The sequence below is a fragment of the Dermacentor andersoni genome, chromosome 2, assembly GCF_023375885.2.
Source record: "Dermacentor andersoni chromosome 2, qqDerAnde1_hic_scaffold, whole genome shotgun sequence".
Lineage (NCBI taxonomy): Eukaryota > Metazoa > Arthropoda > Arachnida > Ixodida > Ixodidae > Dermacentor > Dermacentor andersoni.
The window spans coordinates 57,103,567-57,131,230 of NC_092815.1; the positions used below are offsets into that span (position 1 = coordinate 57,103,567).

The following is a 27,664-nucleotide window of genomic DNA, read 5'->3' on the forward strand; positions in this document are numbered from 1 at the left end:
GATTGCTACTTCTCATCGCAGAAATAATTAACAATGGGTTATTCGAGATAACAAATTAAATAACAACAAATGATCGTCATTTCAACGGATTTTAACTTTGGGATTCACTCTGCTGCTGATGTGCGTCTAGAGCCCATTCTTGTCTTTAGAAATATCGATTATCGGTACGTGCGCCATCTGTCCCACCCCCCTCTCTTTTCTTATCCTCCTCCTTCCCCTTTTCGTGTAAAGCACTGGTACCAAGTTTTCAAGCTGGCAAATCGCGCGGACTTCAATGCAATGTACGTCTATCGGCTGTCGCAGCTGCTCCCCGATTCGAGCACACCTGGTACGCGTTTCCGAAACGCGGGCACAAGAAAAAATTATGGGGGCACCTAAACCATTCTTATGCGTCAACGCGAGAACATTACTTATCTCTGAGTGTGTCGCTGAGTTATGTCGCTGAGTTTAGTGTTGCGGCACAATGTTGCTGAGCGTAGTGCTGCTTCATTATGTTTCCGAGTGTAATGTTACAGTTTATGAGGTCGTAACAACGCAACACGACAAACCGGTCATATTGCTATTTGAGCTAAGTTTTATTCGCGGAGTTCTCATTAACGTAGTGTTTCACGCTGAATGTTCTTTCCCGATGACAATACTTTTGATTGCGATGGCACCTCTTTGCCTAGCGATGACAGTACTTTACCGAGAGGCATCATGGGGTTGACACTAAATTTCTTAATCGGGTTCGTGGGCGAAGTCCACCTCATACTCTGAGGGGATGTCGTAGTCGTCGTCGTACGGGTACCTGAAGGGCGTTGAATCATTCGTCGTCGTCGTCATTAATGGGCTCCGGCGACACTGTCTGCGGGTCCCAGTTGATCGGCAGTAGCAGTCGCTACGTTGCGATGGTCTCATACTTAGTCGGCAGTCAACTGACACCTGCTGCCGCGCTTTGCTGTCTCGCCTGATGATACAGACGCGGGCGCTTCAACTTCGGACGGTGAAGACTCAATAGCGTCGACAGTGGCGCCACTCCTATTATACGCCATGTAGTGAATCGACCGCCAAGCAGAGCCCAACCATGTGCCCAGCCTCGAAGATATTCATGACTGTGTTTGGGACGGCAACAAGCAGCACTCGGACGGGACGAAGGGAGGACGACATACAAGGCGCCTTGTCTGTCGTTCTCACTGCGTCCCGTCCAAGGGCTGCTTGTTCCCGCCCCACTGATATCGCCTGTTGCAATGGTGGCGCAGTGGCTACTGATCGGTAACAGTGGCGGTGGGGCGGAGTGTCGAATCCTCACCATGACCAGTTTTTTTCCTTCAGTTAGGTGAAGGCGATGTAATTCGAGTGCAGTTTTTCTGCCAAGGTTTATATGATAACCGCTTTCTGACAGCGGCGGGGGCGCACAATGAGCCACAACTCTCGCATTAAAACCACTTGTTACAGACATCCCCGCGACCCATGCGCTATCTAACCGATGCACCCGCCAAGTTCTTGCGCCCTGCACGCCTTCCTGTGGGCACTGGTTCCTGCGTGGCTTCCAAGCTTCGCATTACTCTTCTTGCTCAGCTACCACAGTGCTCCACACTAACTTATTCGTCGTCGCTACAGTAGTGGCAGTAGTCCAAGAAGAGTGCTCACTGCCGGCACTCATTGCCGAACTGCAAGTACTGAGCCTCCTGTGGAAGCATTACACCAACCTATACCGCAAGCAAGAGTTTTTCTTGTTGTTGTTGCCTCAAAACATTGCAACAACTCTTCAATTTCTCGGCATACATGCTTCCACGGGCAGCTTGAAATTGGAAAGTGCACTGCAGTGCTCAACCAACACAACTTTTGTACGCAATTCTCAATTTCAGGACGCCTGTAGAGGTTAAAAAAGCTTTCTTTTTCGTTTGTTTGTTTTGTATAAGCATTTGCGTTCACTTCATTTTCTTATCGTGGATGTACCTCTACACAACAACCGATGTGAGCGGTCAGAAGCAAATAAATCGAAGCGCAGAATGTAATCGGGCGTAGAAGCCTAAATCATTTGGACGTGGCAACGAATTCTGCCCTCTCCTCCAGCGTGTACCCTCTTTCGACCGCGGGTGCTATTTTCTATCGTCCACGCGCAGCTGCCTCGTGCGCTCGCCTTCCTGTCTTGTATTGTTTGTTTGTTTCTTTTCTTTTGAGCGTTTCACGTGTTTCATCATCGATTCCAGCCATTTGTTCCAACCAGGGGCGAGTGTATAGATACATATATTTGTTGAATCCAGGAGCGTATATATATATATATATATATATATATATATATATAGCGATGGAACTCCATTCTCTCATTCAGATATCCCTCACCTCCATCCTTGCCCTTGTTTTCCTCGACGAAGGGTAAATTGGAGAACGCTTCAGCAGATCTGTGCCATCCGCCGCCGTCTCGATCACCGGGCAATGTACGCCAAAAGAAACCCTTCGGCTCGCGCGCGAGTTCATTGGAGCGAATGAAAAAGAGCGCGGCTTGCATGCGATCGAGTCCCCCGCTTCCCTCCCCCCCCCCCCCCCCCCCCCGCTCTGTACGTACGGCGCCAATGCATCTTCTCTCCATCGCGCTGCGCACTGTTGCGGGCATTCGTCACGAAACCAAGGCCCCTGCACGCATGCGCGCGGGGCAAGGTCATCGCAAGGTCATCGTGGTACTCCGCTTTGGTGCCGGGCTATTGCGGAGCAATTTGGCTGGGCCGAACAACGCCAGCGGCCGATGATGCGATTGGCGGCGGCCGGCCCCCCTGAGCAGCACTCTTTTCCTCATCGTCGCCCGACACCGGTTGTGGTGGTCGAAGTTCGGCACGCTCCGACTGATTGCCTCACGTGCTGGTCGCACGCCCGTGACCCCACTGCACCGCACACACCCCAACCCCGCCCTATGCATTGCATCTAATCCTCCTGGTCCCTTCCTGCACCCTCGAATTGGGGAGTCGCAGTGCTTCGCAGAAGAGTACAGTTGGCGTTACGCGGCGCCTCGTTGTCACGGCTTCCGACGCTCCACGAGACCCGGGCGTAAGGCTGTGCAAAAACGAAACGAAACGAAAGACGCAGAGGCGCCGCAGTCAATCACAACAGCCCAGGTAACGCTGACAACAGCAGCAACAACAACGAGAACGAATGTCGAGGTCCTGCCATCTTTCCGGCGTCCATTGTGAGCGACGGATCCGCCGCCATATGGGCGACCCATGCTGGAATGCGAAGGGTTCCTTCTTCGGGGTTCCCTTTGTGCGGTCAGCGTGTGAGTAAGTGGCACAATCACCTTGAGGACAACGGGCCTCCTCCACGGAAGTCAGCCGTATAAAGGCATATTATACGCTGTGTGAGCTTCTTTTTTTTTTACTTCTTTTGTTATTTTTACTCATGGCGGAACGAGGAAGCCGGCACGAGACCCCCGGCAGTCAGGCGTTGCGACTTCGCGATGAGGTCTCGTCATGCGAAGGCATTCTTTTTCCCCTTCTTTTCGTCGCCGTCCACTCCATTGCTATGTTGAGCGGATGACCTAGTGCACAACAATTTTGTCCATGGCCACATTTCCGGGAGGAGAGTTGACTGCAAATCGGTTGAGAGCTAGCACCAAGTTGTATTCACGCAGACTTACTGCATTCGTAATTTATTTGCAAATCGCACACTCACTATTGTCGGGGTAACGTTCTCGGTCACGCGCTCGCGTGCATAATACTTCCGATAATTTTGATATCTGTTGCACAACTAAGCGAGCTACATAAGCCGCCTTCTTCTCACAAGGAATCTGATCACATAGAAATTAACTTTGGATGAATATACGCTACGCACGCGCAGACATTTCTTCAGAACGTTGCCAAGTTTGGAGTGCAGAACCTACCACCAGCAAAAACATTCGTATGATCTGGCTTCTCCGCTATAAGGGTCTGCGCGAGGAGAAGCGCACTCCTGCGTTCCACAAGCAATAAGTATATCCGATGCACTTCATTGTGAATCAAGCACATTACTAACGTCGTTATCAGTAAATAACACACAGCCAAAGGCAGATAAGTCTGGTTATTATATGAGCCGGTAACTACTTTGCACAAGCGTCGCTTTCCAGGACACAAATATGCGTAACGTTCAAATTAGACGGTCGTCTAAAGCCAACCAAAGGTTACGGAAGGTAAGAGGATTATCGAACGCGGCGCAACGTAATGGAGCAGCGAAGTGCACGTTGTTTCGAAAAGCTGCTGATGGCTGTCACGCGTTCACATGCGTTAAAATGGAGTTGCCGACTTTTTTTTTTTTTCAGCGATGTTGCTATTGACACAGATGTTGTGGAGAATGTCCACACCAAAGACACGCCACAAATGTCGACGAAAGTTTACTCAAGAAACCATTTGACTTAGCGCAATTAAATTTACCAGATATATTGGGGATGTAGAGGGTAGTGTGTGTATGAAGTGAAAAGAGTATTGCCTGATTAGAGGTTCTTCGCGGAAAATAATGTATATTCTACTATTTCATCTTCGGGAGTTGTGTGACGCATTCCACATTGCGTCTTTTTAAGACTGTAGGGAATGTCTGAACAAAACTTGGGAGAAATTGATTTAAGAGAAATACGCTGCAGGCGGTTCTCAGAGCTCCAGATTCTCTGTGTATGTAGGAGTAAATGAGCGTATTCGTGATAATTGGAGTTCTTCTCGATGCTTGCCGGGGATTAAAGCATTGTCCGTTTGCGAACCACTAAACGCATCAAAATGAAGCACAGACATGCCAGAGGAATTTCAAAGTTGCAGGCACATTGAATGCGCAAAAAAAGAAAAATCGCATTGCAGTCATGGACTTTACATGACGCCTAAGAAATATGAAGTAAATTTCAGAACGGTCACTGTAAGCAAACGTCTCGCAATTTCTGGTTGAGACTTCGCATACATGTGCATGCCATCTACGCTTAGAAAAAATTGGCACTGTGCTCGTCTATCGGCACGGAATTGTCAACTTTAGTGTGTAATTTGTAATCGGTCCCGCGTTCAACGCCACCCGCACGGGCAATACGGCTGCGGATCAGCCCAGCGCGATAAAGCAGTGCCAGAACGAAGCCACAAGTTTACAGAAACCAGAAATGCCTCTTCTCAGTTAAGGTTTTCGTCCCGACGGTGCACATATATCTCAGTCTCGAAGTATGTTTCGATGAAGTTTGTGTTGCGATTCTGCAAGGTCGCATAAGGCTGCCGGATTTTTTTTTTTTTTTACTATCTTCAAACCAAAGAGCCAAATGGGCGCCGCGTAATTATGCGGAGTAGCGTCGCGCCCAAGATTCTGCAGCTCACGGTGGGGTTGCTATAGAAATGTCAATAGAGCGACCACTTGTTCAGCACACCTATTCGGCAGGCGTAACGATGCAGGCGCCATCGTGCCCGTCACGTTGTCGTCGTCACTGTCTCCGCAGCAAGATCGTGAAAGCTTCCGCTTAAAACGTGCCAGATAGCGAGCGCAAATAAGGAACTTCTTACGCACGGTCTCCCGCTTCTGTGATACCCGCACGGCCGCATTCGCACGATTCACCGCAAAGCATTCGTTCGCTCTTTTCAGCCCACGCCAACGGGCTACGTTGCTAAGTTGTGGGCGTCGACGTCATTCCTTGCCAGCGTGAAGCCTGGCGCCATACTGACTACTGCGCCCAGGTGGCATAGAGAGCGCTTCTCCTATACAAGCATAGACGGCTGCTAAAATTGGCGTTTGGCAGTGTGTGTGCCTCTCGCGCGTTGACGGTTTTTCGAAAGCATTCGTCACACCCCGCTGCACACAAGGCTCGTTTTTTTTTTTTCCTTCGTCACTCAAGCATAGCTATCTCCGGCCTTCTCCCGCTTGTGCGCGAGCCGTCGCTTGATGGCATCCAGTTGAAATGCGAAGCCGACACTCGATTTAGTGCCAGGTGCGAGAAAAAGAAAGAAAGGATGGCACGCATTAGCAAGCACTCCCGTGTTTGAATATATCTTGGGGTTTTATTTCTCTCTCTCTCTCTCTCTCTCTCTCTCTCTCTCTTTCGCATCATTGTCGCGTGTTCTTGATACGCTTACATATCTGTACGAGGAAATTTGTTGGCACAGCACAGTCATTTGCCAGCTACGTCTGTCTACATACGGACAAAAACTTGAGACGTTGTGTGCATGCACCGACTCTCGTAAACATTCGCACATGGAAGAAACTTCTCTAGCGACACCCCGTTCGCATGGTGCAATGTAATCAACTCTGATTTGCTTCTACGAACAGCAGTCTAGAAACATTTTCCTCTGTCGTCACCTCTTCTTTTTCTTTTCATTTGGGTGGATGACAATTCTTCCTTTCATGAAATTCGACACAGTAAGCAAAGACACAGAAACAAGCACTCAGTTTGCCCAAACCCGTCACGCTTCTGCACGCTAATATTATGAATCCTATGCAACCTGGCAATGTTTCCGGCCTGTTCTTATCTAATCGTAGTCATAAGCGAGTTATACCCATCGAATCACTTGAGATAAACTAAAACAAACCTCTTGGAGAATTCAGCACTCCCTGAACTCCTTAGTGGCCATGAAGAGCGACTTCGCGAGTGATGCTGGGCGAAGTTCTGAGATTCATAAAGTAAGCAAGGAAGCGCGAATTGCTGCAGTTAAACATTATCTGTTAGGGAAGAAAGCTCTGTTATGGTTGTCGTAATTTATCAAATCATGGTCAAAGAGGACAAGGAAATGGTTCGCGAGATGGGAAGTAAAACGCCTTGTGAAACCCGCTGCTGCGTTTACACTAACATGTCACCACGATATTTCCTATGAGTAAACAAATCTCGTATTTTTTTTACGAGAGTGTCACAGTGTACTACACTGTGCACCGCATGGCGCTAGGATACAAGCTATAGAGCCTTGCACCATCTATTTACTGAAGCCCCTGGAAAGATATTTTGCTATCCGGAACGAGTCACGCCTACACCTGAGGTACGACCAAACTGACAAAGCTTGCTTGTCTCGTTTTAAGTTCTTCGCTCTAATGCATACACAAGCAGACGCGCCAGGTCCGAGACACCATTATGCCCACACCGTTTGCGAGCCGCGGCGACAAAGACGATCGAAGTGTGCTCCCGCTATTTCCAATTACGCACCGTCATGACCGTGGCGTAGCTTGTTCCTTGAGCGGCTGTCAAACGCTAGAGAACATCGCTGCATGCAAAAGTCCTACGCCTACCGCGGCCTCTGTGCTTTGCGTTCCCTCTTGTCTATCAAGCGCGCATATACGTATTCCCCTAAACGCCCTATAACGTGCCCGTCTCGGCCAGCGAGCCGCGCTCTCTCGATTAGCGACCTCCCCGCGACGACCAGTCGGTTATCTCTGCAGCGGATGGCTTGCTTAGCCGGTTCGTGTTTCTGCAATGAGCCATTTTCTGACGGTCGGCGCGAGCAAGCTTTCCTCCGAGACGCGCCCGGCATCAAGATGGTCACTCGAGGCCGCGCAAAGGTCAACGCAACACGCGCTCGCGATAGCCAACGAGTGCCGCTATAACCTGTCGTATTAAAACGGTGCAGCGCTCCGAAACCCGCAGCCGGATTCACGCAATAACTAGGGGCCTGACACTCTCCGCGCTCGCAATAGCAGCACGAATGAGAACAGAATAGTTAAAGAGTGTACTTCGTGATTATCCGGTCCCCGCTTTCCTACTAATAGCGATATTTAATCTCACGATATCAAAGATTGAGGCAGCTAATCGCGTGCAGTTTTTGCCGATTGCTATAGATGAGCTCGAGAACTTTCCGGATCACACCAGCTCCCCCAGCGCTGCACCCTTTTGTGCGGCAGGGTATATAGAAGCCTGACGGGCTTGCTTTTAACATACGCGCGCTGCTCGTTCTCGGTTCCCTGAGCATGTGTGTGCCTCCTCATCTTTCTGTGTCTGGCATCCGTGTTGTTCTATAACGGCGTATGTGCATGGTATATGCCTTCGCATGCAGGAGAAAGACAGAGGGCAGAGCGGCTCGCCGCAGACGTGCCCCGTGTTTGGGCTGGAACTCTCGCGGCCGTTCGGCAGCGACCTCTCACGAGATCGAGGCGCGGTCTCATGTCCTTAGACCGTTTGCCGTCCAATCCATCTCTGTGAAGGAAAGGCGCGCTCTCGTGTCATCCCGCTGAGCGCTTAGGTCGGCATACAAAGTTGGCTGACCTGATGGTCAGCCGCAGCGTCAGTCTCGTTCCCAGTGCGCTGGGCATACAGAGGCGAGCGGTTTAGTAAACGGTGCATATATAGTGCTTGTGTGCACGTGTCTGTGCGGGACTTGCGCAAGCTGAGCACGTCTGTCCTGATACGCACCTCTCTATCGAGTCGAAACGTCTCATTACAAAGACGCGCGGGAAGCAGTCGGCGCTCCGAAATCGATCACTCGGGGAAGCGCACGCGCGCGGCACTTCGGCGTTTGCGTGCGCGGCCATTTTTGGGGTCCTTTTTCTTCACTGGGAAGGTTCTCGGCCACCTCTTGTTGATAGTGACGGGCACGAACCGAGAATCATGTGAGCGCCAGGGTCGGATAGATTGGAAAATAATGGCCCCTTTGTGTGTCATGATCGCGGCACCGCGTGGTGCGGTACGCGGCCCGCCAGATGCTATACCGGAGTGGGCCCTTTCAACAAGTCGTGTGTGTTTCTCGTTGGTGATGCATTGCAGGAAGTGCGATTATGCCGTCCTTGGACTTCCGCCTGTAGTGATCCACCTAGATTATGTGGATATCCAGCACTCGTCCTTGGTATTCAGCATGCCCAGGACCAAGCAAACGCGTAGACCGGTATATATAGCCCGAAGCGCCTACTCCTTACCTGACGGGATGATCTCCACGTTTCTTGGAACACTGCGAAATTTAAGGGAATGGAGAGGTCACAGGTTTGGCGGCAATTACACGAGGTTAAATCATTGACCGAATGAGTGGTGGAACAACGGACGCCTACGGAGTCAACGTTACGACAAGGAGTCGTCTTCGTTTTGACCCCCCGTCACCTCGCCGAAAAAAAAAATTAACGTGGACTACCGTTAGTTAATTCAAGTCTCGCTCGTCTTGTGAATCTTTGTCTTGTTTTACATTTACTGGGCCTATGTCTCTATAGTCCTCGATAGTATACCCAATAACCACAACATCATTATATTAAATGTCGCTGGGATGTTTCCAAAGCCCATATAAGCGGAATATCGTCTCGCGTTAGTAGTTTATTTCTCTCAACGTGTATTGTCTGAACAGAATATTCATAGCACCCACGTTTCTTGTGAATGAAGTATGAGCCCAAAACCATGAATTTTTAACGGAACGACACGGAATGTTCTATCTTCAAATGATGCCTCCAAGATAAATATGTGAAATAAATGGATACACTAGCCCATGCATAACCGATCGCTCAGTGCATAACTATAGTTCAGTGCATAATTGATCGCATAGATCAGCCGCATTTACATCTGCCTACAGAAAGTTGCTCCCAAATGTATTTTTGTAAAAGTTCCGCTTTACTTCGCGTAGTCACACTAGACGTGCTGTGTACAAATCTGTATATTCTCTCTGCTTCCTTTGTTACAGGTGTGGTCCGTGGCTGAAAGCTGAGGCATGGTTCCGCGATGCGTGGCACACTGAACACCATGTAGGGCTGACGCAGCGAGGGACAAACTTCTTCTATGGCAGCGCTGCCGGATAACGTGATCATCATGGAAGTTTACAACGACGCCGACTTGAGCGATCCGGTGCCAGCCTACAATGGCGAGCAGAGCCCGCCTCCGGTATTGCTCAAGCCATCTGCGGCTGGAACGAAAGACTTCGTCACCGTCGTGTCCGTAGAGGACTCTGCTGGTGGCAGCGTCGTCTCGCCGGGGCAAAATGACCGCGACAATTATGTGACGCTGTTAGAAGTCGACGATACACTTAGCGCCACCGAAGAAGTGCTCGTGTATCGCCTTCCCGGTGAGAGGCTTGGCATGGCCCTCAAGTTCGTTGGAGGCACTGCGGCCGCCGATAATGTGTCCAGGGTCTTCATTCAGTCCATCACGCCCGAGAGCCCGGCTTCCAGGGCGCAGTGGAAGATATCGCCCATCAAGGAAGGCGACGAGATCCTCGAGATTGGTGATACCCCCGTCACCTCGATGACTCGCTTGGACTGTGTAACGCTGCTCCGAGACTCTCCGGTGTGCATCAAGCTGCTGCTGCGACACCAGGGCGAGTCGTCGGCGGGTCGAGCTCGGAAGAACCCGCCGCCGCCGATTCCGCCGCGGAAGTCCTCCATCGGAGGGTGCAATGGGAGCGAACTCGCCGCAGCAGCGCCAACGACGAGCGTTCGACAGCATGTCGAGCTGTTCGAGAAGCACGCCTCGGGTATCGAGCGCAGTCCATCTCTGCGGAGGCCTTCCATTCCGCCGCCGTTGCCACCGCGCCGTCCAAAATGCAGCTACTCCGATTCAGAAGAGCAATCGCAGACGCCCGCGTTTCCGGGCATGTCGCTGAGCATGAGACTTCCAGGATGGGAAGAGCTAATGCGGAAACGCGGTGGCAGTGGGGACAAGGGTGACCGGCCCGTCCAGCCAGACTTCTACATGGACCTCCTAGCCGAAGAAGACAAGAAGCTACTCGAGTGCGAGTCCGACGACACCGGTAGCTCCGTTTCGACCGTCATAGAGAAGTTCTCGAGAGCAAGCACCGCCAACTCGAGTTTTTCTGAGCACACTCGGCAGCAGTCGCTCGACAGGCCGTCCCACACGTTCGATCTCGAGAAAGTTCTGAGTCCCTTCGAGCAGCTGGAGCGAGAACTAGACGGCCACGAGGAAACGTGCGTGGACGACGACGAGCAAGATCTTGATTTCGTTGACGATCCTGGAATCCTCAACGACGGCAAGGACGCGCTCTGCGACGTGCTGGGTCTGCCGTCGCCCATCGCACCCCCAGAGTCCTTTCAAGATATGTCGTCACCGCAGCAGCGCCTTAACGAAGACATCTGCAGCGACACCGAGTACCACTTGACCTCGGAAGAAGATCAAGAATCCAGACCAGACACGCTGTCCCCTCTCCAAGAACAAGAAGAAGGCTCTGACCAAGAGGTTGACATGGAGGTTGACAGACGACTGGCGGACGCAAAAGAAAGCCATGTCGCCGCAGCCATGGCTCTTGACAAGCTATTACAACTTGACTTCTGCTCGTCCGACCCGACTCCACGCCGTGACGAGCGCGAACGATCCCCCGTTGAACGTGAGTGCGCGCCGGAAGAAGAGGAGGTGCACCCTGCGGATGCCAACGAGCCGAGCAGTTACGACGACGACAGTGACGACATCGCCTTCGAGCTGCGCAGACACGCGGAACCTTTGCAGCAGGCGCAGGAGCTGCTGTCATACTCCAAAGTCGTCAAAACGACAGAGCACTGCTCGAGCTCCACCGTCGTTATCCGCAACGGCCTGCTCGACTCGCGTGGCAGCCAGAGCTTCTTCGAGGCGCTGGAAGAGATGGACACATGCTTCGCGTCGCCTGCCAATAAAGAGATCCTGAGCGAGCGCACAATTACCATCTCAAGTCAGCGGAGAGACGAATTGGTCGGATGCCCGGCGAGCAGCACGGACATTGAACCAGAACCGGAATACAAAGACCCCCTGCGCACATACCAGAGCTCCGCTTGCGTCACGCTGACCCCTGGTGGCAGTGGATCTGGCGGCTACGCTGAACCGGAGGGCACCGCGAACGTCGCCTCGCGCTTCGACGGCGGGTGAGTGTGTGTGTATATACTACGTTCTGTTGTTGTGTAACGCCTGGCGCCGCTGCGCGCTTTCACCTTTGGGCGACCGGGCTTCATTAGCGAGTTCTTGCGGCCCCTTGCCCAACGGTGACTCTGCGCACGGCCGCGAGGTGCGCGCATTTCCCGCTATACCACCGGCGGGTCACGCTCGGGTCACGAGCCGCAGAACTTGCTCCGGATAAGGCGTGCCCTGCCATCGGACCACGCTGAATACACTCGTGGTTCCCCATTGTGCCCGTCGCCAAGAGGACGCGCTCGCATCGTGCGACGTCTCAATTTATGGCGCTATTCAGCGACCCGTGCTTCGCGACCGACCCACTACATGGCTCGGTCGAGTGGCGTGCTCCGTGCGTCGTCGTCCCCTTTTCCTTGCTACCGGACGTCCTTCCATGTCGGTGCTTCCTGTAATTTATGTGACCCCCGTGAATCTATTTGCCCGCGCGAGCGGCGCGGCTGCTTTTAAAATACGGCGCCCCGCAGGTAGCCGACGGTTGCCCTCGATTCGCGTGTCCTGCGGAAGGAAAAAGACATAACGGTCCGTCTTCCTTAATATGTCGCCCTGGCGCAGCGAAATATTTCTTGGCATATTTCATGGAAGGCTGCCGATTACGTATGCCATACCCTCCAGCGCTGTTCTTACTGGAAATGCCTCGCTTTCGCTGCTGCTGCAGCTTTTCTTTCCTCCTTAACGTGCATGACATTTCGCTGGCCAAGATATGCATTTCTCTGTAATATCTCTCGTTCGTGTCCCTACAGCGCGCTCGTACAGACCACGGGCGACTCGCTATCTGCACGTCCTTGACATACACGCGCACGAGAAGCGGCGGTTGGGCAGCCCTTTCGTCACGCGCCCCGCCATCGGCGTATCGTGGGTGAGCGATAGCAGGAGCTCGAAAAACGCGTTACAAAACCCTTTGTCAAGAGTGCGGGTCCCTCGGGTTTGTCTTCAGTCCGTGTGGCAAGTGGCGCAGTGTCAGGTGAATGCGTGGCGCCCGTTATTTGTTCTTTTCATTTTTCTTCCGGGCTGCTTTTGCACAACCCAACAGCTGTATAGGCACAGGGCTTCAGTAAAGAACTGCAGGTCGCTTATGACAGCTGAGCCTTTTTCGTTGGAGCTCAGTGTGCGCTATACCGGTCTGCTAGAATTTAAGGTAGTTACTTAGTGACAGTTTTTCACGCTACAAAGTACACAGTGAGACACTCACTAATGGAAATGTTCGGATTAATCTTGTCGGTGTAAGGTTCACTAAAGTGCACTTAAACTATATACACGTGCACAATCGTTTTTGCTATCTGATCCCGCCGGAATGCGGCCGCCGCGACCGTGAAAGGAAACCTCTGCCATGCGCTCTGCAGCGATAGGCCATAAGGCTCTGAACTACCTCGCAATAAATATGTAGGGATACTTCATTAGAAGATTATTGCTTGTGTGATTATATATTGCGCTCACTAACATTTTAGCATCCGACGCATCTGGGATGTCATGGTGTACTACGATGTATGGCATGCATTCTTAAAGTTTGCCTTGAGCACAAACCTTCAATACACACCCTGAGCTTATACTGAGTAAACTTGCTCAGAGCAAGTACCCCACCAGTAGTGTGTGGCATGTTGCACTGCCTTTCTTTATCCTTCTCTCTCTCTCACCTATCGCATCCCCTTGCCCCTCCCCCAGTACAGGGTAGCCAACCGGAGATTATCTCTGGTTAACCTCCCTGTCTTTCCTTTGCCTTTCTCTCTCTCTCTGTCTCTCTATTTCTCTCTTGCACTGCCTCAAGAAGGCGGCGCAAGTAGCTGATAATTCCTTTTTTGCATGCGTTTTTTTCCCCCAATCTCGAGTCACCCCGTCCATCAACACCTTTAAGGCTTTTTCCGCAAACAAAACTTATTTTTTCGTAAAACATGAGACAACATGCGTGAAACTGTAGAACGAGCTCAGATTTATAAACTTTATGAAAAATTTGGGAGAATTTGCTGGTACGCTCAAGTAAGGAGCCACGTTCACTGCGCCAGCGACATCAACACAGGACTTCCTCTCTTAATCGTTTAGTCCCCTTTCTGCTTCCCCCAGTGCAGCAGGGTAGCCAACTGGGTTCAGTAATTGTTAACCTCCCCCTGCCTCTGATATATATATATATATATATATATATATATATATATATATATATATATATATTCTTCTGTTGATTTGATAAATTCCAATGAACGTTTTAAGCGTTCGCTCCAGTATGAGCTTAGAAATAACACAATTGCAGCTTTTGCAGCTAACCGGCGATGTTCACAAAATTTTTGCTTGGAAGGAAAAGAAAATAAACAGAGGCAGCTTCTTTTTTTTTTTTTTTCGTCAGTATGAATCAGCTATACAGGGTGTTTCAGTGAACACAAACAAACTTTTTTTTATATATTGCCTATGGCAGATAGCACAATTATAATTCATGAGCGGGTCTACTCGAAGAGGTGCACATTGCTTGCCCGACAACTGAAATGCAAAATAGACTGTTTAACGAAAATTCACTAATTAAGTTTCTAGCCAATTACCTAATGGCACATATTTCAGTTTACAAATTCAAGCGGGGGAGACTTCGAGGCATATTCACTCGAAAAGAAGTGCGTGGATGGCACCATGTACGAGATATGCGCCGTGAAGCTGGCGGTAAAAATGCGCTGTCGTTCCACTTAATTTCTTAACAAAACGTCGTTTTGCGTGCTGAAGCAGAGAAGTAACTGGAACGACCATGCATTTTTCAGCAAACTTCGGGAATTATCTCGAAACTGGTGTCGTCCCGAGAATTCGTTCCCAGTGAATCCGCGTTGCGAACTCGCCTGCTAGACTTTGTGAATTACAATACACGCCGTAAGGTAATTAGTGAAAAACTGAATGAGTGAGTTTTTGTTAAGTAGTGGATTATGTATTTCAATTTGTTGTGCAATTAATGTCCGCACTTTCTAGTGGAGGAGCTTATGGACTAGAATTGCGCTGTCTGCCACAGTCAACTTTTAAAACATTTTTACTGTGTTCGCTTAAGCACCTGGTACATATATCTGGCGGGATCAGCGTTCATCACAAGTTTTAGTGTCAACTTTCAATCATGCCTTCAAAAGTGCGTGAAAAGGTTCCATTAGAAATACTTGCCCATGGTCCGAGACACTTTAAAACGGAGCCAACCTTGCCAGCAGATTAAGCTCGGTTAGTAGCTATATTGTGCTCGACAACAAAGGGCCTCTGCAAAGGTTAATTCGATCGGCGTTTTCTTTAAAAGTTCGGTGGGTAAATAGCTTAAATACTGATATGAACGCTCCTGAATTGGGATTCAATGGCTTCTGAGAAAAAGCTCGACATATACAACCATTACAGTAAGCCTTCCCACTCACTGGGGAAGACGACGAAGTGTCTTCTTGGCAGAACACTTGTTTCTGTGCTCTGTGAATTTTTGGTAAAATCTTCGGCTTTCGAGGTGCCTCGCCTCCCCGTCTTGCAGCCATGGACGCGGAGCATGCTAGAGGCCCGCCTGGCCAGACGTCATCACAGCCGTCAACCGCAAGGAAGCGAGTTGGCTCCCCCAGTGACACCGAAGACACCGAGCTGTACTCCATGTCGGACGACTCATCCGACGACGGCTTCATACCCGTCCGGAGTAAGAGGGCGAGAAGAAAAATCGTCAACACAGCGCCGTCAACTCCTGCGAGCACAACGACTATGAAGTCAAGGCCTGCGCGCTGGCCACACGTCATCATCTATATGCCGGAAGAGCCATCAAGCAACCTACGATTGCTGAACAGGCAAGCCCTATCCATTTTTCTGGAACGTGCGGTGCCGGATCAAATTAAAGATATAAGAATAAATCCACGCAAGAATATACTCGCCATAGATGTGTACAACGCGACTGCGCTTGGAAAACTTCAAGCGATCACGGAGCTAGGCGGAATCAAAATGCGCCCCTTTATCCCGATCGACGACACATCCATAGCCGGTGTGATTTACGACATCGACATAGCCATTCCTAATGATGACTTACCTAGCCTCATCAAGCCGGCATACGAAGGCACGATCATTACGCAAGTGCGCCGCCTTGGGAATACGCGCTGCGTAAAAGTAATATTCAAGGGGGATTGTATCCCATCCCACGTTAAAGTCGGACATTTTCGACATCCGGTTCGACCATTCATCCAGAAGCCGCTTCAATGCCATCAGTGTTTCAGGCTAGGACACGTCAAGGGCGTGTGTCCCAACTCGCTACTGTGTCCCCGTTGCGCTGAACCTCATGCAGAACAGACCTGCGGTGCCACGGTCCTGAAGTGTGCCAACTGTAGCGGCCCTCACGCGGCCTCGTCGAAAGACTGTCCCCGCATCAAGAGGGAACGCGCGGTTCTCAAGCAAATGGCCAGAGACAATTCGGCCCACAGGGAGGCAGCCAAAGTAGTCCGGCGTCGGCGTCGACGTCGGCACCATCGTACGTCTTCGAAGAAGACGCATGCGCGAAGTGACAGTACCCACTCCTCTGCGGTGCCAGTTAGCCGCGCCGCGAAAGGGCCCACCACTTCCACGAAGGAAGCAGAAAAGACTCTATCTTTAGAGGAATGGCCTACGCTACCGAGCCGCTCCCTTGCGAAAGAACCTCAGAAGGTCGGGGCCCCACCTGATCCTTCTCCGGCCATGGATGATTCACCCAAAACAGACCGTCAAGTCATCTCGGTGCTACGTTCTCTCATGGAGGCCATTCGAGCGCTTTTAGTGGACATGAGGACACCATCTGCTCGAAGCGCACTTAAAGTGTTGGACGCCTTAAGCCCAGTGCTTGCATCCCTCAACTAGAAAGATGGCTACTCATACCCCATCCTTCCGGAAAGAAGTCAAAGCAGCGTCCGTCATCCAGTGGAACGCCAGAGGGCTAAAATCACGAATTTCAGATTTTCGTCAGTTTGTCTACACCAATGGGTTTCCACTCATCGTCATTTGTGAGCCCAACTTGTCGAAACCAATAAGACTGTCAGGATACGAGTTTATCATGTCATCAACAAACGGTGCATGCAGCAAAATCGTCGTTTTTGTTCGTCGTGAACTCACCTATGTTTTGCAACCAATTGCGCCCCACGACGACAATCAATATATATGCATCACAGTTAAAAAGAACAAACTCTTGTTTACTCTCATAGGCGTGTATATATCGCCTTCCAGCAATTTCGATACCAAAAGATTTGAGGATATCTTGAGTGTTTGTCCCGCCCCATGGGTCATCATAGGAGATTTCAATGCGCACCATCCAGCATGGGGAAGTACAAGGACAAATGCAAGAGGACGAAGATTGGCAAGTATCGCCCACAACTATGGCCTTACTCTCCTGAACGATGGTAGCCCCACCTTTCTTCGAGGCGTGACATACGGCAGCTGCCTCGACCTTGCTTTCGTCTCCAACTCTCTCTCCAGATGTGTGAAGTGGTTTCCAGACATTGAGACACATGGGAGTGACCACATTCCCACCTATCTGAACATCAAAGGCTTGTCGTCTACATCAGGCTCACGGAATACCATTCGGACGATTCAATGGGCCAACTTCAAATCTGAGATGGAAGATGCCTGCCGCGAGGGCCTACCCTCTGGGTTAGAGCAAACGATTAAAATGACGATGCAAAACGCCACTCGCATGATGACGATCTCTTCCACGCGAAATGACTTCGACATAGAATTAGAGCGACTTCGAGCGCTTCGTCGCCGGGCGGAACGTCGATATCGACGTACAAAATCAATCCATGACCTTAGGGCAGCCAGGAGGATGCAAAAGAAGATTCAGCGTCGTATGGATAGATTAGCGTCGGAACGGTGGGCAACGTTTTGCCAGACACTCGACCCTCGCAAGCCACTGTCTCACATTTGGAAAACGGTGCAAGGTCTGCGTTGCCTTCCGGAACGGCGTTTTCCATTCAAGGCGCTAGCGCTTTTCCAAGGGCGGCAAGACATCGATGTCGCAGAAGACTTTTGTGCGCGGATCGCAGACCAAGCGACTCGTCCAGATCCTCCAGCCCGAGCTGACGTCCCCCATTCCCGTGATTGCCGCATGGACCTTCCTTTTACAATGGAGGAGCTCGAAGCGGCACTAGCTCTCTGCAGGCGCTCATCATCTCCGGGTCCAGATGGTATATCATACCGGGCCTTGTGCTATCTCGGAGAGTCCGCACGGATAGAATTGTTGAGCCTTTACAACTCCTCATGGCAGGAGGGAAATGTTCCTGACGAATGGAAAGTAAGCCGCCTGGTGCCACTCTTAAAGCAGGGCAAATCCCCATTAGAACTCACCTCTTACCGCCCAATAGCACTGGCCAGCTGTGTAGGAAAGATAATGGAACGGATGATCCTTGGCCGCCTGGAATGGTACCTTGAATTTTACAAGATTTATCCGCTTTCCATGGCTGGTTTCCGACGTGACCGCTCTTCCATCGACAGTGTAGTTGATCTCGTTTCATATGTCCAGCACGAAAGGTCCCGTAAGCGTTTATCTGCAGCTTTATTCTTAGATGTGAAAGGGGCATATGATAACGTATTACATGAGGCCATTCTCGACGCTCTTGCGACGGTTGGCCTAGGTGGTCGAGTTTTCTTGTGGATTGCAAGTTACCTGTCTGCAAGATCATTCTATGTGTTAACTGACGATGGCCCAACTACGCGACGCTATACCAGCAGGGGCGTTCCTCAAGGCGGTGCTCTCAGCCCGACGCTATTCAACCTCGCTCTTGTTGGACTTGCTGAATGCTTGCCAACTACCATCAAGATTTCAACATACGCTGACGACATCTGTGTCTGGACTTCGGCAGTCACACGTCCTCAGATACGTGCGCGACTTCAAAGAGCGGCCACTTTGACAGCGAACTACTTGTGTAAACAGGGTCTCAGCATTTCACCTGAAAAATGCGCACTAGTCGCATTTACTCGGAAACCGATGACGCCTTATGTCATCTCAATCAATGGGCGGACCATTTCCTATGTCCGAAACCACAGATTCCTTGGCGTCATTATTGACCGAGACCTCTGTTGGAGCCCACACGTGGCCTACATGAAACGGCGCCTGACAGCTACTTCCCAGTTGTTCAAATACTTGACAGGGAAGACGTGGGGGATGTCAGTAGACGCAATGCTTAAACTCTACAGAGCTCTCTTTCTCGGTTTTTTAAGATACAGTCTACCTGTACTGAACAACACCTGCAAGACAAATATTCGTGTTCTGCAGGCAGTACAAGCTCAAGCACTCAGAGTCTGCCTTGGTTTGCCCAGATGTACGTCAACAGAGGCGACTCTTGCGATTGCTCGGGACCATCCAATGCGAACTCATATTACGGTGGAAGCCCTGAGAACGCACATCAGACATTTTGCACGTGCCCCCTATCACCACCTTGCAGCACTACCTTCAGACAGGCACCAATCATCATTCTCTAAAACTATCAACAAGTACAACGACAAACTTCCCTCGGGCTTCACCGCTGCATCTAAACCATCGATACCCCCTTGGTGTCTTATCAGCCCCACAGTACATCTCAGTGTACCAGGAATCGGAAAAAAGTCTGAACTGTCGTCGCCTGTCCTCAAACAACTGTCTCTGCTTCTTCTGCACGAGAGGTACGCGGACAGTGAACACATTTATACTGATGGTTCCACAAACACCCAGTGTTCGTCCGGTGCTGTGGTTGTCCCAGCAAAAGCTATTACCATCAGCTTCAGGACTGACCACCCGACAACGTCGACATCTGCTGAACTAGCTGCTCTTCGCGCTGCACTCCGTTTCGTCAGTCGGGAGCCACCTCGACAATGGTCCATCTTCAGCGACTCAAAGGCAGCCCTACAATCTGTACTATCAGCTCTGCGTCGCGGGCCATTCGAACAGCTCGTATTCGATATTAGATGCCTACTCCATACATCACAGGAGAAAGGACACCACGTGACGTTTCAGTGGCTGCCAAGTCACTGCGGCGTCACTGGAAACGAAGACGCCGATAATGCCGCTCGGGCAGCTCTTGAAGACGCACAAGAAGAGGCCATACCGCTTTCACGATCCGACGCAGCTAGCAGACTTCGAGTGCTTGCACAGGAGATGACGCTCTCTTCATGGTGCACACCAAACAGCCAGACCAACCAGAGCAACCGTCAATACCACCTGCCCTCTTTGATGCATCTCTATATGCCAACTGGACTCCGCCGAAGCGAGGCGACTCTGCTTTATCGCTTATGGTTAGGGGTGGCTTTCACGAAATCTTACTCATTCCGCATTGGAATGGCCGACAACGCTCTCTGCAATGCCTGTCTTTGCGAGGAGACGCTGCAACACATTCTGTGCGACTGTCCTGAATATAATGTTCAGCGACAGTCCCTGGCATCCGTTCTCGCGCACCTTGACACTAGACCATTGTCCCTCGACACGATTTTCACATGCCGCCGACAGAAGACATCGCAGGTGAAGGCGACGAAGGGACTACTTCAGTTTTTGAAAGAGACGGGATTGGACAAGCGGCTCTGACAGTGTTATCACGTACAATGCCAGATTGATGGACTCTACCGGACGATGTTTGTGTGCTGTGATATGTGCTCTCTCTCTCTCTCTCCCCCTTCCCCATCTTTCATCGCCCCCATCCCTCTCCCATGTGTAGGGTAGCAAGCCGGTTACGCTAAACTGGTTAACCTCCCTGCCTTTCCTTCTCTACTTTTTCCTTCCTTTTTTCCTTCCCACTCACTGCTCTGTATGACTTGGCGCTACCGCGGTAGCAACACCACTTATTTATATTTTCTGCGTACTCTCTGCGTGATCGCATTTACGCGCAATTTGACTGGCGACTGCAGCCTCGTGTTCAAAACGGCAACGGGAATGACGGCCGGTAGCGATCACCAAGCGCAGCCGCCTTGCAATAACTTCTCTACCCTGGCACAGCGCAGCAACCCTTTTCCACCACGCCCTTTTTTAGCCATAACAGATCACGGTGCAGAGACGCCGGCACACCACTTCTTCCATTTATGGCGGTGCACGACAAAGAAAGAAAAAGAGAAGAATATGCGCACTCGATTATACCGTCATTGCACTGGCGACCCGAACGAATCACAGGAACGAACATCAAACGGAGACCGCATGCGGCCAGCCCGTTGACGCGGAGGTATATAGCCGAAGTGTAAGGGGAACGGGGTGCCTCGGCGTACCAAGACACCCGGGGCGCATTACTGGCCGCCATTGCCGCATTTGGGAAGAGTGGAAGCACAGAAGGATCGGGGTTGCCCTTCCGTGACCTCATTAGCGCGCGTTGGCGGCGGCGGCGGCGGCGGCGGCGGCCGGGGTAGATCCGGCGGCGGATCGCGCGCTCTCTGGTGGTGCACAAGGTGTCTGGTCACCGGCCGATTCCGTGAATTAAAGAAATCACGATTGCCGGGTCGCTGCCTCCGCAAGCATGTCCCGCAGCGCCGATGTTACGCCTGCTCGGTGGTGGCGCGCTGCAAAGGAGCGAGAGAGGGGGTCTTCTTCGATATAGCCACTCGCGCCCGATATCGCGGCTGATGGATGGCAGCGCGGCCGCTTTTCCAATTACGCCGGCCGATGCGTCTCTGTCCACGCGGCAGCTGCGAGCGCCGCGCGCGAGTGGTGCTTGCATGCGAGTTCGCGTCTCGTGCGGTTTTGCGGGTGGGGCGAGCGCAGGCCTAATTGGTCCAGGCTTCTCGGCGGTTGTCAGGCTCGAGCTACATTTGGTCTGTGCGCGCTTAACAGTGAAACAGGACCTTTGGTTCTGCGGAAAACAGTGAACGGAGCGCTATTAGGAGGCTTGGTTCTTGTGCTGTAAGCAACGCTCGAACTGGAACAAGAAGGCTATTGGCACGCGTCTGCGCGCAGGAAACGGCGATGTGCGGGTGTCAGCGCGTATAACGACGCAGCCAGAACAAGTACGTATATGCCAAGGACGGGTCAAAACTTCATTTGCCGTGGCCTTATACTTGAAAGGGGTTGATTTGACCGGGTTGTCGATTAGTGACCGAACAGCTCGACCGGCTCTGCTCGGAAAACGCCATACGTTCTTTGGGCATTTTATATTTTTATTCTTGTCAAGCGTTGTCCTCTCAAAACCGTCATTATAGCAAAATGTTGCGAGCTGCCCACAGCAAACCTGACTAAAAGCGCGGGTTGCAAACACTAAAAAAAAAAATCATTAGATTATGAGGTTTCACGTGGCAAAACCACGATCTGCGTGATTATGAGGCACGCCGTAGCGGGTGACTCCGGAAATTTGGACCGCCTGGGGCTCTTTTAACGTGCACCTAAATCTAAGTACACGGGTATTTTCGCCTTTATCCCCCATCGAAATCTGGCCGCCGTCGCCGGGATTCGATGCCGCGACCTCGTGCTTAGCAGCCCAACACCATAGTCACTAAGCAACCACGGCGGGTGCGGGTTGCAGACCTATACATGGAAAGAGATATCACATATTTCTCGTGGTGAGTATACCTTATCACTAAGCTTCGATGCTGCCTGGTACGAGCCGGAGCCGAGACGCATGCAGATCTGTTTAACGTGGTTTTCGTAAGGAAAAAGATGTCCTAACGGATCGTTACACTGTTTTATTCCGAAATAAGCCATTTAACTTGTGCATCGAGATTGTCTAGAACTACTTATATATGACTCTCTCTGAGAGCCGTATACCGTAACGCTAAGTTTGTCAATGCGAGAGTGAACGTTGGTGCATTTTCGGGCCCACCTTGGAACACGCGGCACGCAAAACTTGAGAAGACACGTCGCGCATATCGTTATTTACCTACCTACCATCTTTGCAAGCGGACGTAAAGTGCGGGGCGGAATTCTTCGCTCCACAAATGCTAGCTATCAGTCGTGAATAATGCCCCTGGTACAGAGTACACACGTAAAACTTCTGGGTTAGCGATGAGTATCGCAAAGTCGCGCACGTAGTGCGCTGTATATCAGTGTGCAACTTACTGCAGCGCACGTCTTGGAACAAGGCCAAGCCTCTGGTCTCGTTTATCAGGCGAAGCGTCATACATATTCCGCACGCCCTCGCAGTACGTCAACCTGTACCCACCGCAGGGCGCGGGAACACGTATTTCGCGGTGAGCCGCTATACACACGCAAGAAAGGCCTATAGTATATAACGCTGCCTTAACCTGCTGGCACGGGTTCGGTGCAAGTAACGAACATCGACAGACACGCAAGGTCGTTACGAGCGGACGAGCGCACGCAACCTCCATTTGCTTGCGTGAATATGTACGGAGTAGAAATAGAGGCACTCCACGTTTGGGAAGGTGTGCTCGCGTACCTATACATTCCTCTGTGCATGCCTGTACACATGTGCGTTGGCGCGCGAAGTGCCTCGAAGATGCATCGGTCTAACCGATGCACCTGGTGCGCGGGGAACGCGTCTGGAGACCGCCCGCAGCTGTGCACTCAAAATGCACACCGGCTTGTTAACCATTGGTGCAAGGTGATATTCAAAACAAATGCCCTCGTGTGGGCCTGTTCCGGTCAGGGGAAGTGCGTTCCAGCGCGTATACAGCGCTGGTTACCATTTGTCTACGTCGCAACCTTTCTGTGGGACTCGGTTTCTTCTCACCGCACTCCTTTGTTGATCGAGGCGTACGGAACGCTCGGTCACGAAATAAAGACGTTCGATAGTTAATTTGCATATTCATGCGTATAATGGACCCCTTTCTAGTGAACCGCCCATCTGGCTGTCGTCAGTGTAACTAAATTTGCCGGGCAAGCCGCTTTTCTTCTACTGTGGGACATGTTGCGGCAACAACGGGGAGAACATTCCACCAAGCATGTCTCTCTTGGTGTCATTGCGCTTGGCTTTCTTGTGCTGCTAGTGTTGTAACACTTGAGCGTTGCAGTTCCTGCTATAGCCGTGCGGGCACTATAGCTGTATTTTATTAGCGGCTACGCGAAAGCGACACAATGGCAGCGACGCGTAGGCCGTACTTGTTCATCTATTACGACGACTAAGCAGCCAATATTTCAGAGACGCGCCAGCATTCACTGTCGAACAGCTGCATCGCTACTTCGACCCAGCACATGAAGACAGCCCAGCATCAGATGGTCCAGCATCCGGGTGCTGTCGAACCAACGAGCAGGCCGAAATATTTCTGGTCCACATGCATTCCACGACATTCTATACGCTAGAAAATTGGATGAAGTAACTGTAAACAGAGGAAACTTGATTACTCACCTTTGCAGAAATGCCCGTTGTAAATATGTGCGTTTCGATGTTGCCTTCCACAGTGAACCGTCCTCTCTTGCGCGGGTGCACACGGCAGCGATGCAGTTTTCCATGAAAAGGTGGAGGAAGCGCAAGCCATTCTCACTGCATTGGCTCAAATGGGTGCAGCCCAGCTGTGGTAATGGCAGCCCAGCTTGTGCACAGTGTTATTGGAAGAGACTGCACTCATTTGAAGCTTCAGAGAGCGCTGCGCGTAGAAACACGGACAAAAAGGTGCATGTACAGGGAGCACAGGGGCGCAGACTTACAACAATATGCCAGGAAACTAAGCAGGTCTAACGTATATGTAATAACTACAACTTGCTCAGCCGTGGTCGAAGCGTTGTCCTATCCGAGCTGATGGCGCTAACGTTCTAAGCGTTCGAAAAAGAAAGGAAAAGGTGGAGAGAGTTTTGCCGTCTCTGCAGCCCACATGAACCCATGTGCTTTCCGCCGTTCGCTTTCCTCGAATGCGCGTGCCTATTTCGCCTATATCGCGAAGCGATAACACAGTGGCCTGCCTAAGAGCAACGCCGCACCATGACGACGTTCGCCGCGCCAAGCACGGCAGAGAGAGAGAGAGAGAGAAACATTTATTTTACTCTGAACGAACTGAACGGTCTACTTCCCAGATTCGTGCCTTCTGTGGTGGGACCGGTGATAAGGAACACTTCATCTTGTTGTGCCGCACCTCGACGATGAAAGAATGGCGTTATTCTGCGGTTTGCTGAAGAGTCTGTTGTTGCCATTTTAGTATATTGTCCCTAGATTTCGCGACCTTCTGGCTTTATTTTTTCCTACAGTATTTCCTATTTAGCGACCGGCGATATTTTTTTAGCGACGAGACAGAACAATTGGCGACATTTTAGCGACTTAGAAGTTTGAATAAAACGCGGCTTTAATCAAAAGCTACCAAAATTCAGTAGAATTTGACTGTATGGTGCGTAGCTTGAACGGTGGTCTGCCCTCACGGGGGTTCTATTGGCGGCGAGGAGTTACGGAGTCGCCATCTATCGGAAGCGCCTCGCTGGCGTAGTATGAGGGATCACGTGGCGCGCTCCTCATAGGTTTTGCTGTCAGCGCTCACTGAAAACACCACGCGCGAGCTCTCCCGCACATTTCTATAAGTACTTTCGAAACGAGATAAGTTTCTCACTGTCTAAATAATAATCTTGGGCAAACTGAAAGCACACAATCGTTTACAGACGCTATCTCTTTTCCGAATACGTACAGTGAACGCCACTGCGCGCGGTCGCCGCGATGGAGTCTCCCGAACCGGCTTCTTGCGTGAAAGGTAGGTAAACGCTGAGAGCAAACTATGTGAAATATGTTCGTATAGTGTTTGTATAACTAAATGGAGTGTAATAGAACGAAGCCTCAATGCAGCGATCGCGCAGATTCGCAGCGACCGACTGCGCGTCTGCATGCTTGTCCGCGCACTGTTTCGCTTTCTCCGCGCGCGCGTTTTCGTGCCGTGCCATGAGCTTTAGGCCGCAGAATATGAGCATTTGACAGTATACAAGCAACCATTGTTGCGTGGGCGCTATCACAGCTGTTCAAAAATAATTTCATTGTAGACACTTCGACGCCTGATGTGCCGTCGCGACGATTCAATATTTTTTTTTCTTCTAAATTCTTTGACCTTTCAATACTATTTCTCGAGTTGCGTCACACTGTATGTTTATCGGTGTTCTCAGCGTGCAATTTCCCGCTGCTCCTTTTTTGTAATCCAGTGCATTTATTCATAACACAAACATGACCATATGCCATGCTTTTTTTTAAATGTGCTTCTTACCGCTGCCTTTCCACTCCACTGAACTTGCCAGTATCTATAGCATCGACAAGTTCATAGACCAAACCGTCACGACATTAGTCGGGCAGCGGACTCGGGCGAGCGTCTCAGTGCGCGTTTTCAGAACATCGCAGACCGGGCGCCGTTGCAGAAATCTTCCTCGCGTCTGTGCTTGCTGCATACCCGAGTTGTAGCCGATGACTGTTTGCCGGTTTTATGTTTCGCGAGCCAAGCTTCACGCAGCTTCTTGTCCTGCGGCTACGTGTGAATAAGGCTGACACCGGCCTCCGTTACGTGCGTCCGGCCCTGCGGCACCGAGCAGTAGCCTACCATGTTGCGCGCCTTCAAAGGCAGCCACTACCTATTGTAGTGCTTTCAAGCGTTGTAAAGGAGACACTCGAAGCGGGAAAACTTCGCCACTAAACGAGGACCGCAGCGTACAAGGGAATTTAAACTCGTTTTCAGCTCGCTTCGGCGCGCCCGAAGCAGCCGACGCGTCTGCTATGTCCACGTGATCCCTCCTAGCACGTCACGCCGACGGTGGCGCCAGCTTTTCCAGTGGTGGAGCTCGAGGCCAATACGTCGCGGTTAATTGTGCCGAGAGAAACAGACTTCACATTGGTCCCACAAAATGCTGTTTCTTGTTTAATTTTTTTATAAAACCGATAAGAATGGCTCCTAACGCCACGGGTGCTTCACATTCCCTAAGTAAATTCTATTTGTAGACTCTCGCAAGCATAGCGGCCAATTAAACTACTTAGACTTATTGCGATAAGTTTTATGGTGAGATTTAGAAGGCAGTGGGTGAATTAATAGGACATATCAACTATAGAAAGGCGTACTTGGGCTCGTTCATGTGAGTGCTGACTCAACTTCCCTGTTTCTTACGCCTTTCAGAGAAATCAATACTACATGGATGTGAATCACGGGTCGGCTACGTTGTATTTGGCCTATATAAAGCCCACATAATTTTAACTACAGTGTTAACATGACCAAGATCGTGTCGCATTATGTAGTTATCATTTCATAAGCACTGAATAATAAAAAATGCAGACATCAAGTGCCGAAAGTGCGCGCTTGCGCTAGGTAGATCAGGCAAACCGTGTTCTTTGGAATTTCGCTGCATTTCTAATCTTAAAATCTTAAAATAAACGCAGCATTTCCGCTGTAATCATGCATTTTTTTTCAAATGCATTATAGTAGAGTAAGGGTCCTCAAAACCTTACAGGCTGCAAAATTCACTGTTTATTGATCACCTGGGGACGAACGCGGCACGTTTCGGTATAGATGCGTTATACGCCACGTTAGCCTAAATTATAGTGTTCTCCCTAAAACGCCCGCAATACATAAATTTCACTCGACAGTGCTGGGGAGAAATTTAATGACACTGAAGCAAAATTTAGCGATACTTCAGTTATTCGTTTAATTCGTGACACGCTTGAAGAAAGTATTGGCAACACAAAGCAGGCGTTATCGGCAGACTACGCCTGCGCTGCCAAGAGCACGCCGTTCGAGCACGCTAGAGAAACGTGCGGACGACTGTACAGTGTGGCCCACTCTTAACCCTTGTATGCCTAGTGTCCTACACGTAGTACATTGCTTTCATTCGCACTAACTCCTTACAGTTCTTATAGAAAATAAACAACTAACTCTGCTCCTTTTGCACGAGAGATGCGCCGACCACGTACATATTTATACTGATGGATCGGCAACTCTCCAGTGCTTCTCTGGAGCCATGGTTTTCCCAGCGAAAGCCACCGCCATCAGTTTCAAGACATGCCACCCAACGACACTGATGGCTGCGGAACTTGCAGCTCTTCGCGCTGCACTTCGTCTCGTCAGCCAAGAACAACCTCGAAGATGGTCAGTATTCAGTGACTCCAAGGCAGACAGTCCTTGCTATCAGCGCTGCGG

The 27,664-nt window shown here is 50.7% G+C and overlaps 1 protein-coding gene across 2 annotated transcripts in view; it reads left to right on the plus strand.

Annotated features, from left to right (window-relative positions):
* The window catches only part of bbg (PDZ domain-containing protein big bang), a 345,047-nt gene that overhangs the window by 189,582 nt on the left and 127,801 nt on the right, over positions 1-27,664 (plus strand). For both annotated transcript variants that reach the window (XM_050189250.3, XM_050189251.3), the window contains exon 2: positions 9,543-11,703. In XM_050189250.3, the coding sequence (XP_050045207.1) occupies positions 9,638-11,703 (2,066 nt within the window). In that variant the 5' untranslated portion in view covers positions 9,543-9,637. The remainder of the gene's footprint in view (positions 1-9,542; positions 11,704-27,664) is intronic.